Source organism: Rhincodon typus, chromosome 13, assembly GCF_021869965.1.
Source record: "Rhincodon typus isolate 14 chromosome 13, sRhiTyp1.1, whole genome shotgun sequence".
Lineage (NCBI taxonomy): Eukaryota > Metazoa > Chordata > Chondrichthyes > Orectolobiformes > Rhincodontidae > Rhincodon > Rhincodon typus.
In genome coordinates this window covers 23,747,227-23,773,500 of record NC_063344.1, presented here as the reverse complement: position 1 = coordinate 23,773,500, position 26,274 = coordinate 23,747,227, and the positions used below count along the sequence as shown (strand labels likewise).

General features: G+C 39.9%; 1 protein-coding gene across 1 annotated transcript in view; it reads left to right on the top strand.

The window, feature by feature from the left end:
- The first annotated feature begins 3,145 nt into the window (after positions 1-3,145).
- The window catches only part of meltf (melanotransferrin), an 80,839-nt gene continuing 57,710 nt past the window's right edge, over positions 3,146-26,274 (top strand). Inside the window, exons 1-4 of the mRNA XM_048604338.1 lie at positions 3,146-3,213; positions 12,728-12,882; positions 20,091-20,190; positions 21,264-21,449. Of these exons, the coding sequence (XP_048460295.1) occupies positions 12,775-12,882; positions 20,091-20,190; positions 21,264-21,449 (394 nt within the window). The 5' untranslated portion in view covers positions 3,146-3,213; positions 12,728-12,774. The remainder of the gene's footprint in view (positions 3,214-12,727; positions 12,883-20,090; positions 20,191-21,263; positions 21,450-26,274) is intronic.

Below are 26,274 nucleotides of genomic sequence, written 5' to 3'. Positions count from 1 at the left end.
TGCCTCAGTTCTTTAGGAATTTGTCTCAGTTGTTCTAGAAATTGTTAGGCTCTGACCGCTCATTTAAAGAACTTTTGGATCATGACATTTACACAGATTTCACTTACTTTCAAGAGCATTTGTGTCTACTTCATAAATTTGTGACTCCTACAGTTTATGATATGGACCTTGCAGCTCTAAAAATGGGGTCTGTTTGAATTCAGCACTGGATTCAGCATGGACCCGCTGAGTTTGGGTTTCTCTCCTGTATGAACCATGCCCCACACTCTTCCCATACAAATATCTTTCTGTTGAAAATGAGAGCAGGACTCTTTTTAAATTTGTTCATGGGAGATGTTGTCGCTGGTTAGGCCAGCATTTATTGTCTGGAGGGTAGTTGAGAATTAACCACATTACTGTTGGTCTGGAGTCACATATAGGCCGGATCAGGTTAGGATGGCAGATTTCTTTTCCTGAAGAACATTAGTGAACCAGATGGGTTTTACAATAATTGACAGTGGTTACATTTGTTACCATTAGTTATGCTTCTTATTTTAGTTTTTCTTATTGAATTCAAATTTCACCATCTACTGCGGTGGGTTTCAAATCCATGACGAAAGAACTTAGTCTGGTGTTCTGGATTACTAGTCTAATGACATTACCACTATTTCGCTGCGTCCCCATTCTGCATCATAGAGTCATAGGATCCCTACAGTGTGGAAACAGGCCCTCCGGCCCAACATGTCCACACCAACTGTCACAGCATCCCACCCAGACCCACCCATATAACCCACGTAATGTACACATCCCTGAACACTACAGGCAATTTAGCATGGCCAATCCACCTAGCCTGCACATATTTGGACTGTGGGAGGAAACCGGAGCACCCAGAGGAAACCCACGTAGACATGGGGAGAACGTGCAAACTCCACACAGACAGAGGGTGGAATCAAACCTGGGTCCCTGGTGCTGTGAGGCAGCAGTGCTGACCACTGAGCCACCATGCCATTTTTTAAAGGCCTGTGGAATCTTCCCAATTGTGTGAAAATCCAGCTGTTAGTGTCCAACCAGCACTGCCTCACAGAATTAGACTGATATGGAGACAGTGGAATAGGAGTTTAGATCCAGGTCTCTACCCATCTATGCACAATACTACAGTTCAATATTTTTATTCCCCGCATTGCAACACTGGGGGAGGATGTCTTCAGAATCTAACTTGTATAGTGCTGGTAGACTGTTGGACTGCACTTAACATGAATGATAATTTAAATACTACAATGATAGAGTACAGCAAAGCCATATCACCTGTTAAGATATTTGCACTCAAACAGATGAAATCGTGATGTTTAAAATTTTGTCTATAGTATTTATGAGCTGTTCATTTTGAAATTAACAATTATTACAAAAATATCCAAAACCATTGGTAAAAAAGTGTGATTTTAATTTGAGTTGTACACCTATCCAGTCTAATGTAATTGGGATCAAAGAAATCTTCAGTGTTTTCAATTTTTTTTTACTTTGAGAGCTTTACCTTTAATGATCTATTATTAAACTGATATATGGAGCATTGATACAATAGCTTGTTCTGTTCAGTATGTCATCTTATCATTCTCAATAATTACTCTTCCATGCTGCCTGTTCTCAGAAAGTCAAAGAGCTCATTCTTTGTCTATTTAAAGCTATTGAAACATTTGAGAATCTACCCTTGAAGAGCTTATTTAATGTATTCCCCCTAAAAAGCAAAAGTCCAACCCTAAAGCAAACAAGTAACTTGAAGAATGTACTAATTTTTTTTAAAGCTGGATTGAAACTAAATTATCTGCTTAATGTTTGAACAATTTCTGCATTTTTGTCTCTTTTCAAACTTTCTCAAGTTTCATTATCAAATAAAAGAGACTAACTGTTCAAAACATATATGACATCAGTACTGTCTCACGGTCAAACTGTCAGGAGTTACATTCATTGTAAGATCCATTAAAAATTGGAACAGGAGTTGGCCACTTGGCCCCTTGAGCCTGCTTCACCATTCAATAGGATTATGGCTGATCCAACTCTCCTCGCGTCCATTTTTCTACTCTTTCCCCATAACTCTTGATTCCCTGACTGATCAAGAACTTACCTATCTCAGCCTTAAATACACACAAGTACTCTGCCTCACAGCTCTCTGTGGCAAGGAATTTCAAAGACTCACAACCCTTTGAGAGAAGAAATTCCTCTTCATCTCAGTCTTAAATTGGCACCCCTTAATTCTGAGACTATACCCCCTTATCCCAGACACTCACATAAGGGGAAACATTCTCTAAGCTTTTACCCTGTCAAGCGCCTTATGAATCCTATATGTCTTTTTGAGATCGCCTCTTCTTCTAAATTTCGATGAGTCACAACCTGTATAACATTTGCTCACAAAACGATCTCTCCATACCGGGAATCATCATAGTAAATTTTCTTTGAACTGCTTCCAATGAAAAAATAAAGTATTCTTTAGTGAAAATTGTGCAAGGCATTGTCCTCGACGGCCAGATTGAGAATAGCCAAGATTGACATTCAAATGCAGGTGAACTAAGATTTCTATGCTGTAAATTTCAAATCAATGTACTATACTATAAGGCAAACATTTTTTACTCAGTTAAGATAAGTTAATAAATCCAGTGTGTTTCAAGATATGCATATTTGTATATTTGGCACTTACTGCCTAACTTCTCTTCAACAGAAGTGTTTGATTTGATTTCTGTGTACCTCTTCTGTTTTATCCTCCGTGGTCAAAATTCATCCCTGAGGATAATGCTTCAAAGCCTTCTATTTGGTGTTCTGTCCCTAAGATGGTTGTACAGTCAGTTTTATACTGTAAATCATCTTTCCAACTGAGGGATGAATAGTCCAAGTTTTGGATCTTTCCTTCCACTGAGGCATTCATCTTTACAAATATCATTATTTCAGTTTGAATGGCTTGCAGTTTGATATCTGAGACACAAAGCAATATTTTGCACCTCGGAAGGATACATTCTAAAATTTTCTTTCTTATGATTTTGAGACAGAGACACATTTTAATAAGGTTTGAAACAGTTCACTGAAACATGCATGGCCTGCTGCAGACTCAATCATGAAGAAATGTTTTAAACTTTGTTTTTCAGGTACAGATTTCCAAAGCAGAAATGTGTCCAGTGCAAGATGACCTAGAAGAGGACATGAGGGAAGATAAATGAGAAATTAAAGAAAATGCAAGCTCAGGGTGAGGTAGGAGAAAATGCAAGGCTTCTGGAATAGTAGAAGGGAGGGAAGCAATAGAGGTATTGGAATGGATGGTCTCGATCTTGGAGACAAGGATGTATGAGGTTGTCACGTGTTGTTTGAGGTGATGATGAAGGTGACAGTGGAGAAGAAGGGTGTAAGTTGATGGCATGGAGAATTGAAGCTCGGGCTAATCTTTGCAATTGTTTATTAACCTTAGAATTATTGCAAACAACACCTAAACTTAAACAATGAGTTTTCAAATGTTCATTGAATAAAGTCAATTGAGAAAATAAGAGTCTACAAACCTAGGTCAGTACTGTCACCATAATTTAACTTTAACAGCTTGCTGATTATAAAATTAGAGTTAAGAGCAGTTTGAGTTTGTCCAACTGATGTATCTCCATCTCTACAGATTTCTAATGATTCCTTCCATGCTCTGTGGCTGTGTCTGGGTTTGCTGCCTTAAACTTCATTCCCTTGATCTCAAGGAAAGATGTACATCTAATTGACATACTAACTGGTATAGGCATATGCCAGTAATCTTAACTGTGGCAAGATCTTTTTCTTCCTCTCTTTGGAGATACACTTTGATTTTACAAACATCTTTCTACATGCTGATAATAAGCAACACCTTCTGTTACAATGATTGCTCTTAAACTGATAAAGAAAGACTAAAAACCATGGATTCATGACTGAAGCTTGAGGTGTTTCACTGTTAAAAATACAAATTTATCTGTAATTCACAAAGGAGTCAATTTTGTTGACCAATTATGTTGGAAGAGTTCAGCATTTTGATATCAGTCCCATCACACTGCCATGTTGGTAGCCGTAATGACCTCCAAATCAATGAAGCCTCTTGACATATCTACTTAATAGTTTTTATTTGACTCAGATAAAGAAAGGCATGTCTCAGTGAATGAGACACCCTTGAGACTGTGACCTTGATGGGTTGTCTTCTATCCCTGAGAAGGAATAGACTTCAGTGTTATAGAGAGATGTTTTGACTTTAATTTAGACTAAATTGGAACTTATCGTCTCTAAATCTAATTGGAAAATTTACTGGAGTAGGTGTTTATTTGAGATGAAGGTTGATAAAGATAATTTATCTGAAAATCTTTGATGCCAACAGCAAGTAGTAGATTCCTGATGAAAAAATGTTATCAAAGGCTTAAGGGAGAATTCTCTCTATCATAGCTTTCCATGCTTGCTCAATTCAAAGATGTTATTGAAAGAAAGTCAAGTGACCTGTAAGGCTAACAGACTTTTGTGACTTGCTGTATTTGCTGAGTTGATTGAGGTATTACGTTTCTTGCTATGTATTAAATAAAGTCCTTTGATCTGAATCCTATTCTTTTTGGCTAAGTCCAAATTGCATTGAGTTCTTCACTCACTTGTGCTCTCACCTCTCACCTTGCACCCCACTAATCCTGCATGACTTCTCCACTGCTTTCTCATTACTTCAGAACACCTCACCACTTTTCCACCATCTACACCAATAACAGACAGTTCACTGCACTCAATTCCTCTCTTTATCCTGTTCCAGGAAAAGACAGCCCATTATAGGGCAGTGGGGGTCTGTACAGTTGGAGTGGTACCTGACATTTTGCAGGAGAGAACAGGGGGAACACTGGGACCACTCCCATGAGAATGCAGAGAGGTTTTAGTCCCGCCAACCAAGTAAGTACTTCTCTTCATCCATTGCAGCTCTCCCATTAAACCTGTGGTCAGTGCCATTCATTGCACAGTACTTCTAATCACTGGTTATGACATCTTCTCTTTCTTATGTTTTGCAGGTACCACCAGCATGTCTATAACTCCTGGACCTCTGAGGACAAGAGTACCAAGGCCTCAAAGGAAGCATCAGCAAGGTGCTTTATGCATCCCACATGAGCTCAGTTACTGACACCTCAATGGGAATGTAAGGCTTCATGAGTGTGGGACTACATGCTGGCAGGCATCTCACTGTGACATGTCCACAGCTGGCCAAGCAAGAAATGCCCTAAGCGCACTGGCCCTCAAAGGACACCTTTACCCTGTTCTCTCCAAGTATGCTTGCAGCCATTTTCTTCCCTATTGCAATCCCCATTTAGATTTCCTGCACAATGAAAGATGACAGTAAGTGCTATTCAACCACTGGCTTTCAGCCACTGTCTCAATGTCAGTGAGTCCCAAACATATAAATCTTCTTCCAGATAGCCTATGAAGTTTACAGGAAGGGCTTTGTCCTTCCAGATCCCCACCCAACCCATGTACATGCATCTGCATCTGCCTTCCTTTGCCCCACAGCTCTTGATTAAAGGTGCCAGGCCCCCCACATCTATTGCAGCTAGGGTGCTTCTGACAGTGGACAGACTGCCATTCCACCTGAACCCCTTCCCATTCATATTTTACTGTATACCTCCCATGCAGACTGAGTTGCCCTCCTTCACATTGTCATTCCACCTCCCCCCCCCCCCACCTCCACCCCACCCTTCCCCCAGGCACTAGCTCCCAGTTCTAGAGACAATTTGCCAAGTCTCATTCCCGTGGCATAGCCCCTTTCCTCTTAGAATCTGGACACAGAGTCAATTGACTGGCCATATCCTGATCCTTGAGTGACCCAACTGGACAGCCCCAAACAAAAATTGCCCAGACCCCTGACTGACGAATGTACATTTCCCCAGCTGCATTAGCCGTAACCCCAGACTGTCCACTATGGAGTCACAGAACTGACAGTGACACACTCTCTGGACTGCAGAGTCATGGACTCCTGATCAAGATCACCTGAGCAGATGCTTGACAGTGGCCAATTCCCTATACAGGTATGCGAGGCTGCCCTTGACCTACTGTGTTAGGAGCCGTGACTGATGAGTTCGTCGACGGTCTTCAGTGAGGACTACTCCTCCAAGGCTTCAAGACATGGCTGCTTGCATGTTGGCTGCATAAGCTGTTGGCACATAGTGAAGGCATGAGATTGCTGGAGCACTCTATCATGCAGCAGAATATATACCCCTTGACTGAGAACTGCGAACGAGCAAAGTAAGCTGTCTGGTTGTGTGATTGTGCTAATTGGGACAGTAAGGCAAGGCATAGCTATTGTGAGCAAGCAGGTAGGCTCTAATTAAGCAAAAGCAAAGAGACCAAGCGAGTACCTGATTCCATCTGTGAACTGGTTACTTATCCCTGCGCACAAAGTATCCCAACAGCTGCGTTTTAATGCAAATTGCCAGTGTGCCCTGTAATGTAAATCTGTGCTTCCAGCAGAGCATCCTGCCAGTGTACTGGAGAGGTGCCATAATGGTTATGAGGGGTTAGCGAATGCACCGAACACCATTGTCTATGAATGAGAGATACATGTAGCTGGTGCCTTTGGATCGTTCCCCGAGCTGCAGTTTGTTCGAATGCAAATTGGAGATTGTTCAGAGTAAGTGGTGAGCTGACTATACCAGATACTCACTCTTGTTTCCATGTCGAGTCTTCTCAAAATTTAGCTTGTCTGGTAAGATAGAAAGCTGAAATTTAAGAAAGCCATTTAACAAGCTGCAATCCCCTTTAATCGGCAACCCGCCACTGCCTAGTAGGAACCTTATCATGCTACTTGTGAGAAGCATAAAGATGGAGTGAGATGCTCCCAAAGTTAAGATGAGCCTCACGGACCTCTTGTCTGATTCTGCCAGAAATGTTGCCATTGTCCTTACTGCTTAGGCTTTCTTTGAGACTCTGCCCTTTCACACTGAAGGTGACATTGCTTTCCCTCAGACAGCTGGCACTGTCATAGGCTTGAAGGAGGGTTCCCTGCAGTGTTTCAGTATTTGCTGGTGGTCTCCAGAAATGTTGTAATGGTTGCAGGTGATCTATTGCACGGCAAAGTGATCCCAAACCCATCTACCTCAGAAAGCAGTGAAACAGTTTTGCTTTCATTAGGAAAACAAAACATTTCTTGTTTTGTGAAATAACAGAAACCAGAAAGATGGAGATCTGTGATTCCATCCTGATAACCTTAAAGATAGGTGAAGCATTGATATTTACCAACATCTTTTGAGATATATGCCTTCAACTTCTTAAAGCGTACTTTTAATACTTAAGTAAAAGTTTGCAAATACTTTTTTATGAAATGGTGCTTCTGTCTACAATCATCTTAAACAATCACTATTCTTTAACATTCTTCATAATTTATATGATACAACTTTGGCTCAAGTACAAGTGACAATATTAAACAAATCTAAATCTAACAAGAATTTGATTTTGTTTCGACTTAGGGAATCGTTTTCTTGTTTTTACATTCGCGGCCAGAATTACGGCGAACTATGTCATTACCCCTTTAAAAAAATCTGTGAAGCACAAAGTCTACAGTGTACTAGGGTCTGAAAGACGTGTTATGATCGCGGTGCCCAGATATCTTTAGCCTCATTTTACACGCAGTTTGCTTTTGAAATTGGTCTTTGGGCGATATCCTTAGATTGGAAGAATTGCGGAGAAAAAGAACAAAATTGCACAATTACAGCGATAAAATAACTACTTTGAAGGACATTTTGCAACTTGCAGTGTGTGGCATGGGGAAAGTCCGATCCTTAACCGGAGCGGCTGCCAGACTCTCATAATCATTAACTTGACAAAAGGAATCAGAAGGTATATAAGGAGCAGAAGAAGTCAAGGCGGTGGGAAAGCCTTCGGTCGTTTTCAACAAGGAGCGCAACATGCAGGGACCTACTCTCTGGGCTTTGTGCGTCTTAGTCGGCATCTTCAATTTGGGCAAGTACAAAAACGTCTTTCAGTTTGATGCAAACGTTGGGTTGTAATCTGAGGCTGCCTAGGAAGGTCGATAATGTTCCGGCTGTTTGGAGAAGGGATGTATGACTGAATTCAAGTAGACAGTGTCAAAATAGTTACAGCCAAAATGATTTGAGGTAGTTTATGTGTTTTAAGTGTGGAATTGTTAGCGAATACGTATCATGCGTATTGTGAAAAACTTGCATTGCTAAACTTTCTGTCCTTTGCATTGCGTGTATTTTCAATCTTAGCCTGATGTTGCCCGGGAGCACTGCATATTCAGGAGGAAAACTGGAGTAAATCAAAATTCTGAGAATCTGTAGTAGAAGGAGAAATATATCACAAATCAATCGGACGAGTTTTCACTCGATTGCCAGGGATTCGGACGCAGACTCGCGATTATCATTGGATTGACAGACATTGACTCATTCTACATCTGAAAACCAAGGCGTACCACACATAATCCACCAAAGCGACTAGCAGAGTCTTATTGCATCATGAATAAGACACGAGGAATTTGGACAAATAGCCATCAGTATTGTTAATCCAAATGTTACTACTTGACAATGTAGAATCCAAACTATCACTGTCACTAAAGTACTTAAGAGTCCCCCCTGTCCCCGCGGCCAATCCACACACTTCAATTCCCAGTGATCAGCCATTAAGAAATTCCAGGCTGGATGCTAAAAACTGAATCTTGGCACTGAAGCATCAAGCACAAAAACATGTTTTCTAAAAACCATCTTGGGTTTGAGTGTTCAAAATTCTATAAGCTGCTTGCTACTGTTAGATTTTGATTAATTCGATGTAAACCCAAATCCAGTTGATTAAATTAGATGAAATTTCGACATAGATTTCAAGAGAAATTTACTGGAAATGAAAAGTAGACAATCTGTATAATTGGTGACCATTCCACGGTGCCAGTTTCATGCCCAGGCGGCAGGCAGTATACTCTCTTTCACAACCTGAGGAGAGGCTGACTCAGAGATACTCTCTATGCCTCTGCTGGCCAGTTTTTGCAGATTTGCATCAATACTTCAAATAAGCTTTACAATTCTCTTTATTCCATGTATTTTCTATATCCTGGACAACAACAAATGAATTCTATGCTCGTTCTTCATGATTGTTGCAGAATTCTTTGAAGATTGGAGATCTGATGGATTAGATAGTTGCGAAATTTAAGCGTATGTTGAGTCAGATGCAGAATTAGACTATCAAATCTTCAAACTCTCCGGCATTATTTTGCCTGAGAATAAGATGCATATTCACCATTACGTTCTAAGGCAGTGGTTCCCAAAACGAGGAATATGTACCCCTGTAGGTGCAGCTGATGTCTCTAAGGGGTACTTTGCCCTTATTTGTGTCATTGTGGACTCCCATGGACAGGAGGTTTTCCCACCTTTTACAAGCCTTCCATTCTTGCAGTCAGTTTTCCAAATGCAACTCACTGTCATTGGTGCTTACAGTGCCACTGCCAATCATCATCCATTTGCTTGCTGTTTCCCCCAGTTACAGGTTCTCTCTTATACATGCTACTAATAGCCACACCAGCAAGGTATAGTTGTGTCTTTTAGTAATACAAATTGGAGAGAAACAATCTGTGATCAGTAGAGCAGAGAGTGGTGGTTAAGTGAGTGACAGTGCATGAGTGTATGCACTGGTGTGGTGGTGCTAGTAGTAAATGCAAGAGCAGTATCTGTTGGTCCAAATACACTCCAAGTAGGTGAGGTCAGCTGATTTCTGGGTGCGCACTGCCAAAGCAGTCAACGTGATCAAACTATTTCAAGGTACAAAGTGAGTGGGGTAAGGGAATTTGCCAAATTGGGCTGCTGAATGAGTGGGCAAGAGGAAAGTTTGGGAAGAGAGGTTGTTGAGTAAGAGAGCGTGGGTCTTTGGAAAGTGAGGTTGTTGAGTGAGTGCAGAAAAATGGGCTGGCAGGTGCAAGCGGCTGAACGGCCTTCTCCTGTTACTATTTGTTTTGGTCTTATGGAAGAGTGGCTGCTGTTCATAGGTGTGGGAGATGGAGGTGAGATTCATACTTAGCCCTAGTCTAGCAGAGATTTAAAAGCACATCATTTGGTCCGATTCGATTTAAAACCCTTCAGTTCATTACAAGTCTGCCAAGAATTCAGAATGTAGTGAACTCAGACCCTTATTTATTGTTCAGCTGCCAACTATACACCTTCAGGGACCTTTGTCAGGGTGCATTAGCACGGTGGTTGTCTAGAGATGTGTTTAACCCTCATCACAGTTTCTGAATTTTAATTAAGTTAATTCAATAAATATGGAAAAAGCTAGGATCAGAATATTGATGCTACTTAATAGTTATAAAATTCCATCACGCCCAGTTATGTCTTTTACAGAAGGAAAATCACTGGTCTGCCATATCTGGTATACATGTGTCTACAGATGTTCAGTATTGTGGTTGACACTTAACTGCCTTCTGAAATGCAAGTCACTCTATTGTCACCACTCTCTTCTGGTTGACCAGACTAAATACAGCCTTGCCAGTACTCCCTACATTCTGCGAATGAATAAAACAGGAGATGTATGCTAGACCCACTATTAGACTTGCTCAGGTATCGAAATCATGAGCATCACTAAATTGCTGCAGACTTGAACTTTGATTTATTTGATAGTATAATTTATGGCCTACAGGGCCAATGTTATATTTGTTATCTGTCTTGGAAGCTGAAGTAAATTTATGGCTTTGCCATTTATCACTGAAGATTCCAAGATTAGTCTTTTATCAGTAAAAGAACTTACCATCAGGGGAGTTAGGCAACCCATGAAACTAGCTTTGTAAAAACACAATCAGAGTTCATCAATATCCCAAGCTGGGTTGACATCCATTTAATTGTACCCATTGAATGCTGAATTTTAATCATTGGTGGCAAGAGGAGGGCATTAATTGGAAGAAACACCAACTAATATTGCTATGATCCTAAACAAAAACAAAGTTGCTGGATAGGCTCAGCAGGTCTGGCAGCATCTGTGAAGGAAAAAACAGAGTTAGTGTTTCGGGTCCGGTGACCCTTCCTCACAACCAGAATTGAGGAAGGGTCACCGGACCTGAAACATTAACTCGGTTTTTTTCCTTCACAATTGCTGCCAGACCTGCTGAGCTTTTCCAGCAACTTTTGTTTTTGTTCCTGATTTACAGCATCCGCAGTTCTTTCGGTTTTTATTTGATATGATCCTAGGTTAATAGGTTCAGAAAAAAGTGGAAGTAATACAACTGAAGGTTTAGTAGTACAGAACTTGAATATTGCTGAAATAAGCTACCTGTACCGTGGGGTCCTCTACTATTGTCTATCGCATGCTTACCTCCACACCTTGAAGTTCCATGCACTATAAGATTGGCCTCATCAGCAAGGCTGAGCCATTTGATCACTGCGCAAGCTTGCTGCTGAAATTGTGGGAACATCAAAGCCATCCTGTGAAATAACAGTTACTCAGATCAGATCACTTTTAGCTGTTTATTGCACAAACCTGTGTATGTGCCTAATGTCACCACGCTTGGTCCTGCAATGTGCCCAGTCTACCTCAGATCACCCTGGAAGGTAAGGTAGCTCAAAAATGTGAACAACATGTGAAGGTTAACAGTTTCTTTCATGCTGTTGCTATGGTTTAGTAACATGAGTGGTGTTCATCACTAACAGGATGCTGCTGTCAGTCTAGAAAGAAGATTAGCCTATCGCACAAATGAGTGATGTTGTATGCAGATTTCATTGCTGGTATGATGCTAAGCATGTATACCATACATTCCAAAACCTGGTGACTTGTTTCAGATGGCAGGTTCTTTTAGCTGTTTGCAACATGCAAAGTACTGAATGTACTTAACTAGCCTATGCTTGCAAAACTCAAAACATGTTGTCCATCATTAGATTGGATAATATTTTCTTCATTATCCTGAATGTGCTAAGAATTACAGTGACAATCAACCGACGATTGTTAGGTGACTTCCAGTGCGGTGCACTTGAGAATACTAGAGCCTGATGGAGCAATAGACAAGGCATTGTTCTATGTAGACAGAGAGAACATTTACATATCTTGCACCTATTTTAATTTAACAAAGTAGGTGACAGCCATTCTCTGGTTAATTTCTCAGAGCAATGCCCTGACCAATCAGAGTTAAACTGTATGGTTTAAATTTAAACAAAGCTTGAGAGTTAATTGGCAGTCATCATTTAACCGATATATTCTCCATGAGATTGCCTCTACCAACAGAGTCCATTTGTCAACCAATCAGGACTTCTTTCTAATACAGTACAAAATATTTTTCCTCTTTACACTAGTATTCTTGCAAATGTCGTGACAGTCTGAATTTGTGTGGATTTTGATATATTTAAGACATTTGAACCCATGCTTGCTCTCTCATTTCTTTTGATATAAAACAAAGCTATTCCCCTATTTTTGAAATGTGGAATAAAAACCTAACATGCTTTAAAACCATGATTCACTAACCTGTTAGTTCTGACTGCCAAATTACAGAGACAAAGGAAATGTTTGAAGGTAAATCAACTTTTAACGCTGATTTAGGTCTTTACTGTTGAAGTGACTGGAGAAAAGAAAATTTCTGCTCTTCATAACTAAATAAATGTGGATTATGAAAAATAATAGTGGTTCTCTCTGCAAACCAGACCTTTACAATTACACACTGTCAGTGCAAGAATGACTTTTCACTGGTATAGAAATGCACGTACTTAAGAAATGCCAGGATTTCATACAAGTTGAGCAGTTCTCATTTCTTTCATTTTTCTTGCAGCATATGGGTTAAAGGAGATTCGATGGTGTGTTATTTCCACTCTTGAGATGAACAAGTGCATGAAAATGAAAGAAGCTTTTGAATCTGCCAAAATATATCCTTCCATGTCCTGCGTTCTAGCAGCCTCGGCATTGGACTGTGCAGAAAAGATAGCGGTATACTTTTGGTCATTTTCCCCATACCTACAACTTTTGCTGAAACAATTGAATCCAATTTGCCTCATTAGCTTCTTTCAGGCATACTTATCCTCTGTAATATTTAGAAAGTCTTCACTACTTTATCTTGTTAATTTAGTAAAAATCAAATAACATGTTGTTTCTCTGAGTTTCCTTGACTTCTTTATATGAAATGACATTTTTTGAAATATAAGATTATGAATTGTCAATATTGCTTTATTGGTGAAGGCCACAAATTGGCTCTTGTTGACCTACCTACTTTACTGAGCATTAGAGCATCAATTTAATGACAAGGTCCTGGGGAGTATTACTGAACAAAGAGACCTTGGCGAGCAAGTTCATAGTTCCTTGAAAGAGGAGTCGCAGGTAGATAGGATAATGAAGAAGGTGTTTGGTATGCTTGCCTTCATTGATCAGTGCATTGAGTATAGGAGAAGGGAGGTCATGTGCAGCTGTACAGGACATTGGTGAGGCCACTTTTGGAATACTCTGTTCAATTCTGGTCTCCCTGCTACGGGAAGGATGTTGTGAAACTTGAAAGGGTTCAGAAAAGATCTACAAGGATGTTACCAGGGTTGGAGGGTTTGAGCTATAGGGAGAGGCTGAATAGGCTGGGGCTATTTACCCTGGCTGTTGGAGGCCGAGGGGTAACCTTATAGAGGTTTATAAAATCATGAGGGGCATGGATAGGGTAAATAGACAAGGCCTTTTCTCTGGGGTGTGGAGTCCAAAACTGGAGGGCATAGGTTTAAGGTGAGGGGGAAAGATTTAAAAGGGATCTAAGGGGCAACTTTTTCAAGCAGAGGGTGGTGTGTGTAATGAATGAGCTACCAAAGGAAGTGGTGGAGGCTGATACAATTACAACATTTAAAAGGCATCAGGATGTGTATATAAATAGGAAGGTTTTAGAGGAATATGGGCCAAATGCTGGCAAATGGTACTAGATTTATTTACGATATCAGGTTGGCATGGACAAGTTGGACCGAAAGGTCTGTTTCGTGCTGTACTTCTCTATGACTCTAAGTAGGGTTAATTTTAATTTGTATCGCCTTTGGCATTAAGGCCTCAAAAGCTGGGTGAAAGCATTATATCCTTATTAATCCCAATTACCAAGGTGCAATTAGGACCAAGGACATGTCACTGGGCAGCTAAATAATCTATTGTTTCTGGTGTTTAGGTCAATCTAGTATGACGTCTGGTGTTTCACCTTCCCAATTTACTACTTTAAATTGGATATGATATTATGCATGCCCTTATGATTTTCATGGGTGTTGAAGATAATTTTGATTATTATTTTTGTAGGGCCAGCAGAAGTAAAGTGTTCCTCCATACTCTGGAGAAATAATTTAAATCCTAGCTGTCCTAGCCTCCCCCACCATGATTCACCTTCTTACTGCCAGCTAGAGCAATCTACTATTTGCAGGCAGAGTATCTGATGAATTTCACTGGGTCTTTTGTATGACTCTTGAATGAACTCAAACCAATGGCTGTTTCTTTGCTTTAAGTATGGGTTATAATCACACAACACTCAGTCAATCTCAGTACTTGAAAGATGCACAGTTCCTAGCCTATAAAGGAGTAGGGCATTTCTGTATATATGAATTAAAATAGAGAGCTGGATAAATATGTGTCTAGATATTTAAAATCCGCAGGCTGGATTTTGCTGAGACTGGCTCAGTAATATTCAGTGAGATGGCAGAGTTTTCCTTCCATTAAAGATAGCAACCAGGATGTCATGCTGCCAGCCAGATCAACCAGTTGGCAGCGGAGTCTTGGCAGAAGCACCAAGAGGTAGTCAATGTTAAGGCAGTTTGGGGACTATAATGGCATTTCAAGACGGAGTTGCCTTGCTGCATGCATAGCAGTGCAGAAATAGACAAATCATTGGCCAGCAGGTTAATAGGGACAAAAGGGAAAACTCTCTGTGGGAACGTACTCGACCGTGATTATGGCCAATCGTAGTCATGTGTGTCACCATGTGGTGTGGCTCCACTAGATCTGATAACTTCCATAGCCTGCCCCAAGGAGACCTATTCTCTAAAGCTGGCTTTCAATCATGGCAAGGATTCCCTTTTCCCAGCCACAATTTTTTGTCCGTAATTAGAGCATTAATATAATGGTTGCCCCCATCTGGCAACCAAACAATTCCTGCCCACATACATCAGGGAGTTGTTTTGTCCTGAAATAGCCTGGTTCTCTTTTCTCACATTCCCACTCCCGCCCGCCCTCATTTTCGCACATCCCCTATTGCCAAGGCTTCCATTGTGCGACTGAGAAAGTTTAACCCTGTAATTTAGAATATCAAAATGAAATCACTGAAAGAGTCGATTCACGAGGTCAGTCATGTCAGGAAAAATATTATCTATTTTCAAATATTTATTTTCAAGATATAAAGAGGAACAGCTCAGTTAGACAGAGAGAAACTATTTCATCTTGTTGGGGTATCTAGTAGGAAGTGGCATGGTTTAAAAATTAGAGCTATATTTTGCAAAGTGTAGTTTCTATGTGCACAAATGATTTGAAAATTTTCTTTTGCAAACAGCAGTTAATGCACATCAATTTTGAGATTGAGATTGAGAGATGTGAAGGCATGTGGAGAAAAGGTGTGTATACAGATTAAGGTTGCAGAACAGCATGATCTCATTGATTGGCAGAATAGATTCTTGTTAGGGAACGGAATCAAAGATCAGTGTGAATAGATGGGAATGTGGCATTCAAACATATGATCTTATTGCGGGGCAGAGCATTCTTGAAAGGCTGAATGACCGACTTCTGCTTCTAATTCTTACGTTTGTATGTGTGCTCATACAGGGTTGGAAAGATTCTTGTTTCTTCCAGTCTCGACTCCTCACCTCCCTTTAGGGAATTTATGATGCTTGGGAAATCCAGCCAGCCAGATTTAAAACTGGAGAAGGGAAACAGCAATTAAATCACAGGCTCGCAACCAGATTAAAATATTTAAATGAGCAGCCTACCTCCTGAGATCAAGTGGTTGCCAGCTTCCTCCTTTTGCTGAACCTCTGCCCTTGGCCATGCCTCTTTACAAAATTCAAAGCAGACTGGGTGGCTCTTGGTGTGAACTTTTCAAAATGTTTACATCCACCTCACCCATTGCCATACATTATCACATGCCCTCTCCAGATATTTGTATGACTGTGTTAAATTTCTTATTTTTCCAATTTAAACATTTCCCACTTATTTTCAACTGAAAATAAACAAATGACCCTGTTTGAAGCCGCATTTATTACAAAATTGGCACTGTAATTTCGGTTTACTGGTCATTCCTTTCATAGGCACCTGGTGGAAAAAAACAGGATGACTGGGATTCAGCAGCTAACCACAATATTCAAATTGCTAACCACAAAGACTTACACAGTACAACAGACAAGTCAGCAAACACCACAGAGCAGAAAAAGAGTGAATAGGTTTTTTGCTACAGTAAACAGCTTGTCCTGCGGAATAATTTCTGTATTACTCAGACAACTTTCAACCAAACAGTGTACGTTGGAATCACACACAGAATGGCCCAACCCTTTATTCATCAATGCTATTCATAAAAGTCCCCAGTCAGGTATATAAAATTAGTTGCTGGAAAAGCTCAACAACTTTGTTTTTGTTCCTGATTTACAGCATCGGCAGTTCTTTTGGTGTTTATATAAAATTAGTTAATTGTGTATTTGTAATCAGTTGAATTAATTTAGAGAACTGTTAAAAGCCATAAAACAAAGTGCTGGAGAAACTCCACAGATCTGGCAGCATCTGTGGAGAGAGACATGGAATTAACATTTTGGTCCGAAATAAAGCCATAGTGGACTCAAAACTATAACTCTGTTTCTCCATCCACAGACTCTGCCATACTGTGAATTTCCCCAGCACTTTCTGTTTTTATTTTAGATCTCTGTAGTACTTTAATCTAATTGTTAAAGGCAAATTGTATTTAACTAACTTGCTTGAGTTTTTTGAGGTAACACAGATTATGAACATATGAACAAGAAATAAGAATAGGCCACTCGGCCCTTCGAGCCAAGGGCTCTAAGATCATGGCTGATCTGATTTTTACTTCAAACCTACATTTCTGCATATTCCCAATAATCTTTCATTGTTTTGGTAATCAAGAATCTATCTATCACTGCCTTAAAAGTATTTTAAAAGGTTACAACTACTGCCTTTTGAGAAAGAGAACTCTGAGGACTTATAACCCTCTCAGAGACAAAATGTTTTCTCATCTAAATTTTTAATCGGCGACCACTTATTTTTAAACTATGACCACTAGTTCTAGATTCTCCCACAAGAGGAAACATCCTTTCAACATCCACCTAGAGAACTAGAGAAGTCCCCTCAGGATCTTACATGTTTCAATTAAGTCATCTCCAGCATTTCAAATTCCACAGGATACAGGCCCACCATGTTTAGTCTTCTGTCTCATGGCAATGCGTTCATTTGAAGTGCTGATCTAGTAAATCATCTCTGAATGCTTCCAGTATATTAACTCTCTTCCATAAGTATGATAAACAGCAATATATGCAGTACCCCAGATGGGCTCTCACTAATGTCCTGTATAATTGAAGCATAACCTTCCTACTCTTGCACTCAATTCCCTCACAAAAACTGAGAACTCAGTTCTGAGAAAAGGTCACTGGATCTGAAACGGTAACTCTGATTTTTTCTTCACAGATGCTGCTAGACCTGCTGAGCTTTCCCAGCAACTTCTGCTTTTGTTCCTGATTTACAGCATCCGCAGTTCTTTTGGTTTTTATTAACTTAATGCAGTGATATGGTGTAAACAGATCCCCAAGATGTGTTAGATAAAGTGCCACTCAGTAGGCTTTTCAGCAAAATGGAAGCCAGAGAATACAAAGTGAGGGGGTGACATAGAAATGAAATTGGCTAATTGATAATAATGGACACCAGTAATGTGTGGGTATTTCTCAGAACGGAGGAAGGTAAACAACCATGTTCCCAGGGATCAATACTTGAATCTCTTTTTATTTCTTAATTTAGTCATGCAGACTTATGAATAGAGGGCACAAATTCACAATTTGGAGATGAACAAAACTTTAATGTGTTGCGAACTATGAGTAGGAAGATGACGTTAAAAGAACATAGACAGGTTCATAGAATGGGTGGGTACCTGGCAGATTGAATTCCATACACAGGAATCTGAAGTGTAACATTTTAGTAGAAAGAACAAGGAAAGACATCACAAATAAATGGTACAATTCTAAAGGTGGTTCGTAAGCAGAGACACCTGGGGGAATATATGCATATTAGGGGAGGCGATGGGCTAGTAGTATTATCGCTGGACTGTTAATCCAGAGACCCAGATAATGTTCTGGGGCCCCTGGTTCGAATCCTGTGTGTGGATAGTGGAATTTGAATTCAATAAATATCTGGAATTAAGAATCTAATGATGACCATGAGTCCGTTGTCGATTGTTGGAAAAACCCATCTGGTTCACTAATGTCCTTGGGGGAAGGAATCTGCCATCCTTACCTGGTCTGGCCTACATGTGACTCCAGGTCCATAATAATGCGTTTGGCTCTTAACTGCCCACTCGGCAATTAGGGATGGGCAACAAATGCTGCCTAGCCAGTGACACCCTCATCCTGTGAACAAATGAAGAAAAAACAAGGCGATATGTAGGGTTGAGAAACTGGCTAAAAAATCTTACGGAATCCTGGGCTCTACAGATAGAGCTTTGCTGTACAAAAACAAGGCAGTTATCATGAACCTTTATGAAACACAGTTTTGGCTTTGGTTGGAGTATCATGTCAAATTCTGAACAGAGGATTCAAGGATGTGGGACTTAGTTACCATTGGAAAAGCTGTGTTTTTTTCCTTTCAGAAAAGCAAAGTGAGAGAAGATAAGCATTCAAAATTGTGAGAGGTTTAGACAGTGCAGATGTAGAGAAACTGTTCACCTGGAATAGAGAGGCTGTGAACCACAGGACATAAATTTAAGGGAACACGCAAAAGAAGCAATTGAAATTTGCAAAAAAAAAAAAAAAAATTTTTATGCAGTGAATGCTTACAATCTGGAATGCACAGGTTGAAAGTGTAGTGAAGGCAGATTCAGTTATTGCTTTCAAAAGTGAACTAGGGAAACACCAGAAGATGGTTTTAAAAAATGGTCATGGGGAAAGGGCGAGAAGTGGGATTACCTGAAATGCTTTTGCTGAGTGATGGCATGGACACAGTGAATCAATAGGTCTACTCCTATGATCAGGCTGTGATTCAATGTTAAAATAAAACAAAGAATTGAGGTTGCTAGAATCTTAAACAAGAATACAAATTGCTGGAGAAACTAAGCAGGTCTGTCGCAGAAATAGCAGAGTTACCGTTCCAAGTCCAATGATCCTTCATCAGATGATGATAGATCTGCTGAGTGCTTCCAGCAATTTGAGTGCTTCAGTGATTCAATCTAGGTGGCAAGATGGCTGTAAATGAGACTGGAGTGGGGGGAGAAAAATTGCTGATTTAAGTAATATAAACCCATCTGTTTCATGCTCTGTTCAGTCAGATGCAGGATGGCTAGATATAAAATTTCCTCTACACTATTCCAGCAATGCCTCAATTGTAATTACAATTAACAGCACTGCAATAAGGTACTTTATTCAGTTTCTTACACCAGCTGGTGCTTGGAATAGGACTGTAAGATTAATGCTACTTTGTGTAAAACTCTTCAGTTTTGTAAGGTCCATAACTTTAACGAGTGATGTTAACATTGGCCATATGCCTTTCACATGAGGTCCTAACAGCTAACCAAAAGAGAAGACTTTTATTTTTATTAATCTAGACTGGTTTTAAACCAAATCACCAAAAGATGAATGAATTTATCTCCTGGTCTCTTGAATTTATTAGGGGCTAAATTAGATGGGTGCCAAATTCGGGTGCAGTTAAAATGTTCTAATGAGACTTGCCTGTCCACTGAAATGGATGAAAAATGAAATCACACAGCATTATTCCACACACCATGTCAAAAAAAATTGATCATGTGGGAATTGCAGTGAACAAATTGCCTGCTGTTATTTCTACATTACAATACAGTTTGAACTTAAAGTGCTTTGTAATGTTTTGAGATTATGAAAAGTCCTGTGTGAATACCAGCTTTTTATAATTAGACAACATTGAAACTGTTTAAGATTAATTTTTTATTCAAATGGTAACTATTTTAAATCATTTATTAGAACAAGGAAGCCGATGCTGTGTCATTGGATGGAGAGACTCTCTATCGGGCTGCAAAGGAATATAAACTAAAGCCCATTATTGGTGAAACGTATGATCAAGGTATTGCACTTAGGGATCAAGTGATCCGTACCATTAATAAGGGGTATGCTACTTTAATGGTTGTGTTACTCAATTAATAATCCAAGGGTGGGGTTCCAATGAACCTGCATTCAAATGCCATCATGGCAGAAAATCTGGCACCAGTGAATTAGTAGATCCCTACAGTGGAAACAAGTCCACACCGACCTTCAGAGCCTCCCACCCAGACCCATTCCCCCATAACCCACCTATTCTACACATTCCTAAACACTATGAGCAATTTAGCATGGCCAATCCACCTAGCCTGCACATCTTTGGAGCGTGGGAGGAAACCCACGCAGACATGGGGAGAATGTGCAAACTCCACACAGATAGTTGCCTGAGGGTGGAATCGAACCAGGTCCCTGGTGCTGTGAGGCAGCAGTGCTAACCACTGTGCTGTCCTGTGCCAGGATCATAATAAATAATACAGTTGACTCTCTAATGTCCTGTAGAATAGAAACCTTGCTGGCCTTAACCTGTTTGTCCTATATGTGACTCCAGGCGCACACCAACAAAGTTGATTCCTATTTGTCCTCCTAAGTAGCCTGACAAGCACACCAGTTCTGCTTGGCTCATAAGCAGTCCTTTCCTCCCTTTTAAGTTAAAGGTTTTCAGAAGTCTGGAATTCATAAACATTTAATTGGGTTGCCTGCTCCACTCACTAATGTTCAAAACTGAAATGGACAGACTAGCAATTTAGAGTGGTCTTAAGGATCAGGAGCTTGCTTGTTTCTCTGACTTTTATTAAAGTATTGTTTTTTTGGGAACTTTGTCTTGGGAGTACTGTAGAAGAATCTGGTAAGTAAATTGAGTTAGTTTATAAAATCATCGATATATGTTTTGCGGGAGGATGGTTATGTGAGAGTAAAGGAGATCTGAAGTTTGTCTGAGATTTCCCAACTGCTGAGGGGGTAGAAACCATGTTTTTTGTATGGGTATGGTATGGTATTGAGATGCATGATTGAAATGCTGGTCCATCCAGATGATTTGTTAAATTCCTTTAAACTGATTTTGATTGTAATACATGTTCTCTGTCTTTCATGCCTGTTTAGAAGCTGGAACCCTTTTTTACGCAGTGGCTGTTGTCAGAAAATCAGACAGTTCAATCACTATCAACAATCTGAAAACATTAAAATCCTGCCATACTGGATTCTGTAAAGCAGCAGGGTGGAGTGTTCCTATTGGTTATCTGATTAACACTGGGAAAATGTCTGTGATGGGTTGTAACATTCCAGAAGGTAATGCTTAAGCAATTGATTCTTAATGATGTCTGTCAATTGCATTTTCTATCTGTTCCTGTCTTTCTTGCTGCGGTGGGTATTGACTGATTCCTTAAGTTTTCAATTATCCGTGGGTCCATCCTCTTCATTATGATTTGTATATTTACTTTAATGATAATTTGTCATGATAAGAGGATAGTTTATGATACTTTCCTAACCCATTTGTTCAAGAAAGGGAGATTTATGCAGTCTAGACCTAACATTTATTAATCTTGAGTTGACATCTTAATTTTCACTTAATTGGTGGATGTTTCCATTATTTCAGATACTTAATCACTTATTTCTCACAGCCATTTTTAGGTGATTTTTATTGTCTGTGGTGCGTGGCTGAAAAGAATGTACTACATCCTTTTTAAATACAAGAGATATCGTGTAAAAATTGCTTTTACCCTTAAAACTATATAAATTTAATACACAAAATCACAGTATTAATCTAAACATTCCGCTACACAGAGTATATAAAAGGTGATGGAGTGCAATATTCTTGAGTATACAAAGTCTCAACCACTTAAAGTCTAAAGATTTAGACAGTTACAAACTTAAATGCACCATTATTATAAAGTTAGCCATAATACAAAGATTTATGTTCAGCCAAATGTAATTGCCTTTCTTCTAAAACCAATTAAAATAAGCCAGTGCAGAGTACAGCTGTAATCATGATTCTTTTCTAGTAACTTCTCCCTACAATTTTGGTTGCCTCTTAAGGAGTTCATGATCGAGGAGGATGATAATTGCCTTATTTAACCTTGAAGATTGCATGTTCTCACAATCATGAATTAATCTAAACAGGGGCAGCTGGTGTGTTGATACCTTCATTCTGATAAAAATCCCATGGTCCATTTCTTTGTCAACAGAATCTAAGCAGAGTCACATGATGTTGAAGAATTAAAATCTAAATCAGTTAATTATGCAGAATGTATTAGATTAATCAATATAGTTTGTGTTTATAACTAGGTCTAGCTTGGAATGTTAATTTCCCTACGAATCCATACAGCCTTTTAATAATTGCACTCTTCCCATATAGGTAACTGATGCAGTGTCTACAAGTTCTCTTGTACATTTATTTCAGTACGTGAATTTAGATTTAGGACTTAGCTTCAGTAGCCTTTAGCATCATTGGGATGAAAGGAAAATCCGTTATTTTTGATAGCTTTGTTCATCACTGAGCAGCAACATAACAGGTAGATGATTAGGCCTTTGTTGACTAATTGGGATGTTTTGCTGGTTTAACTCTAGCTATGTCATCTAGGTGAATTCCTGGCCAAACTGAGCCTTAAGTTTAGAATTAATGACATAGCTAATCCGGAAATGGAATGTAAACTGTTTTTGAAAAGTAGAACTGATAGCTCGATTTAAGGGAATCCTTAAAGGTAAATGACAATACATGAAACAAAAATGTTAGTATCTTTTGGAATAGCTGGTCATAATGTTCATTAATGTTTCAGCATTTCATTGGCTGCTGAGGTAGCAAAACATCTAGTAATTGACATGACAAATGTGAAGGCAGCAAGTTAAGTCTCTGTCCACGTGATAATCTGATGTAAAGCACATGAAATTCCTATTTGATAGCTGACAATGTAGAAGAGTAGTTAGGGGACTTTTACATCATTTTAGGACATGAAAGCAGAATTGAAGGTGCAGTTGACAGTAGGTACAGTGAGTGTTAGCTTTATAAGGCATGTTGCGTGTACAGCTCTTCACTTAGTGTTTAGCTGATTTTAGAACCTATGGAGCCAGTTCGGCACATTCTGCACTTTACAGGTAACAATAATGTCAACTAAGGCCACCTCTGATGCAAGTTGATATGCCTAGCCTCACTCCTTATCTTACTGTGGCAAATTTGATTAGGGATCTTAAGGTGAAGGAACCTCTAGGGGGCAGTGACTATAATATGATAGAATTTACCCTGCGGTTTGAGAGGGAGAAGCTTGAATCTGATGAAATGGTATTGTAATTGAGTAAAGCTAACTACAAAGACATGAGGAAGGAGCTGTCTAAAGTTGATTGGAAGGGGAGCCTAGTGGGAAAGACAGTGGAAAACAATGGCAGGAGTTTCTGGGGCTAATTCGGAAGGCACAGCAGAATTCATCCCAAGGAAGAAGACTTGAGGGAAGGATGAGGCAACATAGCTGACAAGGGCAGTCAGGGACAGCATAAAAGCAAAAGAAACGTACAATATGGTGAAGATTAGTGGGAAGCCAGAGGAGTGGGAAGCCTCTAAAAACAAGTAGATGACAAGTAATAAAGCAATAAGAAGGGAAGAAGATGAAATATGAGGGCAATCTAGCTAATAATGTAAAAGAAGATTGTGAGAGTTTTTTTTAGATATACAAAGATAAGAAAGGCAAGAGTGGGCATTGGTCCACTGGAAAATGAGACTGAAGGAGTAGTAATGGGGAACAAAGAATGGCAGAGGAACTGTATGGGTACTTCCATCATTCTTCACTGTGGAAAACACCAGTAGATTACCGGAACTCAAGAGTCAGGAGGCAGAGGTAACCCCAGTGGATCACAAAGGAGAAAGTGCTGGGGAAGCTGAAAGGTCTGAAGGTAGATAAATCACTTGGACAGGATGGACTGCGCCCTAGGTTTCTTGAGGAGATAGCTGACGGGATTGTGTAAGCACTGGTGATTATCTTTCAAGAATCATTGGTATCAGGGAAGGTGCCGAAGAGTTGGAAGAGAGTGAGGCAGAAGACAGAAAGTTATAGGTTGGTCAGCCAGACCTCATTCGTTGGATGGATTTTAAGAGTCCATTATTCAGAATGAGATTGTAGAGTGCTTGGAAGTGCATGGTAAAATGGAGCTGAGTCAGCACAGCTACATCTTTGGTGGGGTGTTAGGAGCAACCTACTGGCATGGATAGAGGATTGGCTATCTGGCAGGAGGCAGAGATTTTTTCACAAAATGCAGCCAGTGACCAGTGGAATTGGAACCACAACTATTCACAATATACATTAATGATCTGGACATAGGAACTGAGGGCTTTATTACTCAGTTTGCAGACAACAAAGACAGATTAAGGGACAAGTAGTGTTTAGGAGGCAGGGAGGCTGTAAAAGGACATGGACAGGCTAGAAGAGTGGGTAAAGAAGTGGCAGATGGAATATACTGTAGGAGAGTGTAAGGTTATGCACTTTGTTAGGAAGAAAAGAGGCATGGACTATTTTCTAAATGGGAAAGGCTTCAGAAATCTGAAGCACAAAGGGACTTAAGAGAATCCTGAACCAGGACTCCTAAGGTTTACCTGCAGAGTCAGTTGGCAATTAGGAAGGCAGATGCAATTTTGGCACTTATTTCGAGAGGGTTAGAATACAAGATCAGAAGTACTGTACTTGAGGCTGTATAAAACTCTGGTCAGACTGCATTTGGAATATTGTGAGCAGTTTTGGGCCCCATATTGAAGGAAGGTTCTTTCTGGCCTTGGAGGGGTTCAGAGATTTACGAGAATCATCCTGGGGATGAAGGGCTTGTCTTATAAGGAGTGGTTGATGACTTTGAATCTGTAGAGTTTAGAAGGATGAGGGAGAATCTCAAATTTACAGTATGCTGAGAGACCTGGATAGATTGGATGTGGAGAAGATGTTTCCACTAGTAGGTAGGACTAGGACCAAGGGCATAATCTGAGAGTGAAGGGACAACCCTTTTAGAACTGAGATAAGGAGGAATGTCTTCCGCCAGAGGGTGATAAATCTGTGGAACTTGTCACAGAAGGCTGTGGTAGCCAAGTCATTGAGGGTATTTAAGACAGAAATAAGTTCTTGATTAGCAAGGGTTCAAATGTTAAAGGGAGAAGGCAGGGGAATGGGATTGAGAAACATTTGCGCCATGATCAAACAGCGGAGCGAACTCGATAGGCTGAATGGCCTAATTCTGCTCCTATATCTTATGGTCTTTGAAAAACAGAAGGATGTGGGGAATTCCCAACATGAAAAGCCAATATCCCAGTGTAGTGGATGTACCAAAAAAAATGACTATTCCAGAATGTTTAACACAAAGCAACTTGACCAAAACAGCGGAAGAGGAAATAAGGAAAACCAACATATCAGTTGAAAAGCTTCAAACATAAACTGAAAATACTGCTGCAGATCTTAAAAATAGAAAACACTGAAACATTCAGTTAGTATTTCAAATCAATAATCTTAAAACATTGCATGATTCACAAATCTTATTGTCCTCTTGAGCCACTCTTGTGAACAGCATCCAAGGTTTTGAAATTCCAGATTTGGCAGCCTGTCATTTTCCATTTATTTTTAAAACTCACTCTCAGGACATTGAGTGTGTGTGTGTATCAGCTGATTGACCAGCTGGGCTACTGCAGAATGGAGTTAAATTCCACATCACTATGGCTTTGGTATCATACGTACTTTGGGTCAGGTTTTTGAAAATACATTAATGAGTGACATTTTTACAAAGATCTAACAACTTCACAGTCACTCTTACTAATAATAACAATTTTAAAAACTTAAAACTAATTCTGAAATTGACACAGTGGGATTTCTGTAGATTATTAGTTTGGCTCCTGGTCCAATGACCTAACCATTAAGCTACCATATCCATTAATCTGGATGAGTGGAAAATTACAGACTGGTGAGCATAGAAGTTAAGAACCACAACCATCTGATTTTTCAGGGCAACAAGGTGCAGAGCTGGATGAACACAGCAGGCCAAGCAGCATCATAGGAGCAGGAAGGCTGACGTTTCGGGCCTAGACCCTTTTCTGATGAAGGGTCAAAGCCCGAAACGCCAGCCTTCCTGCTCTTATGATGCTGCTTGGCCTGCT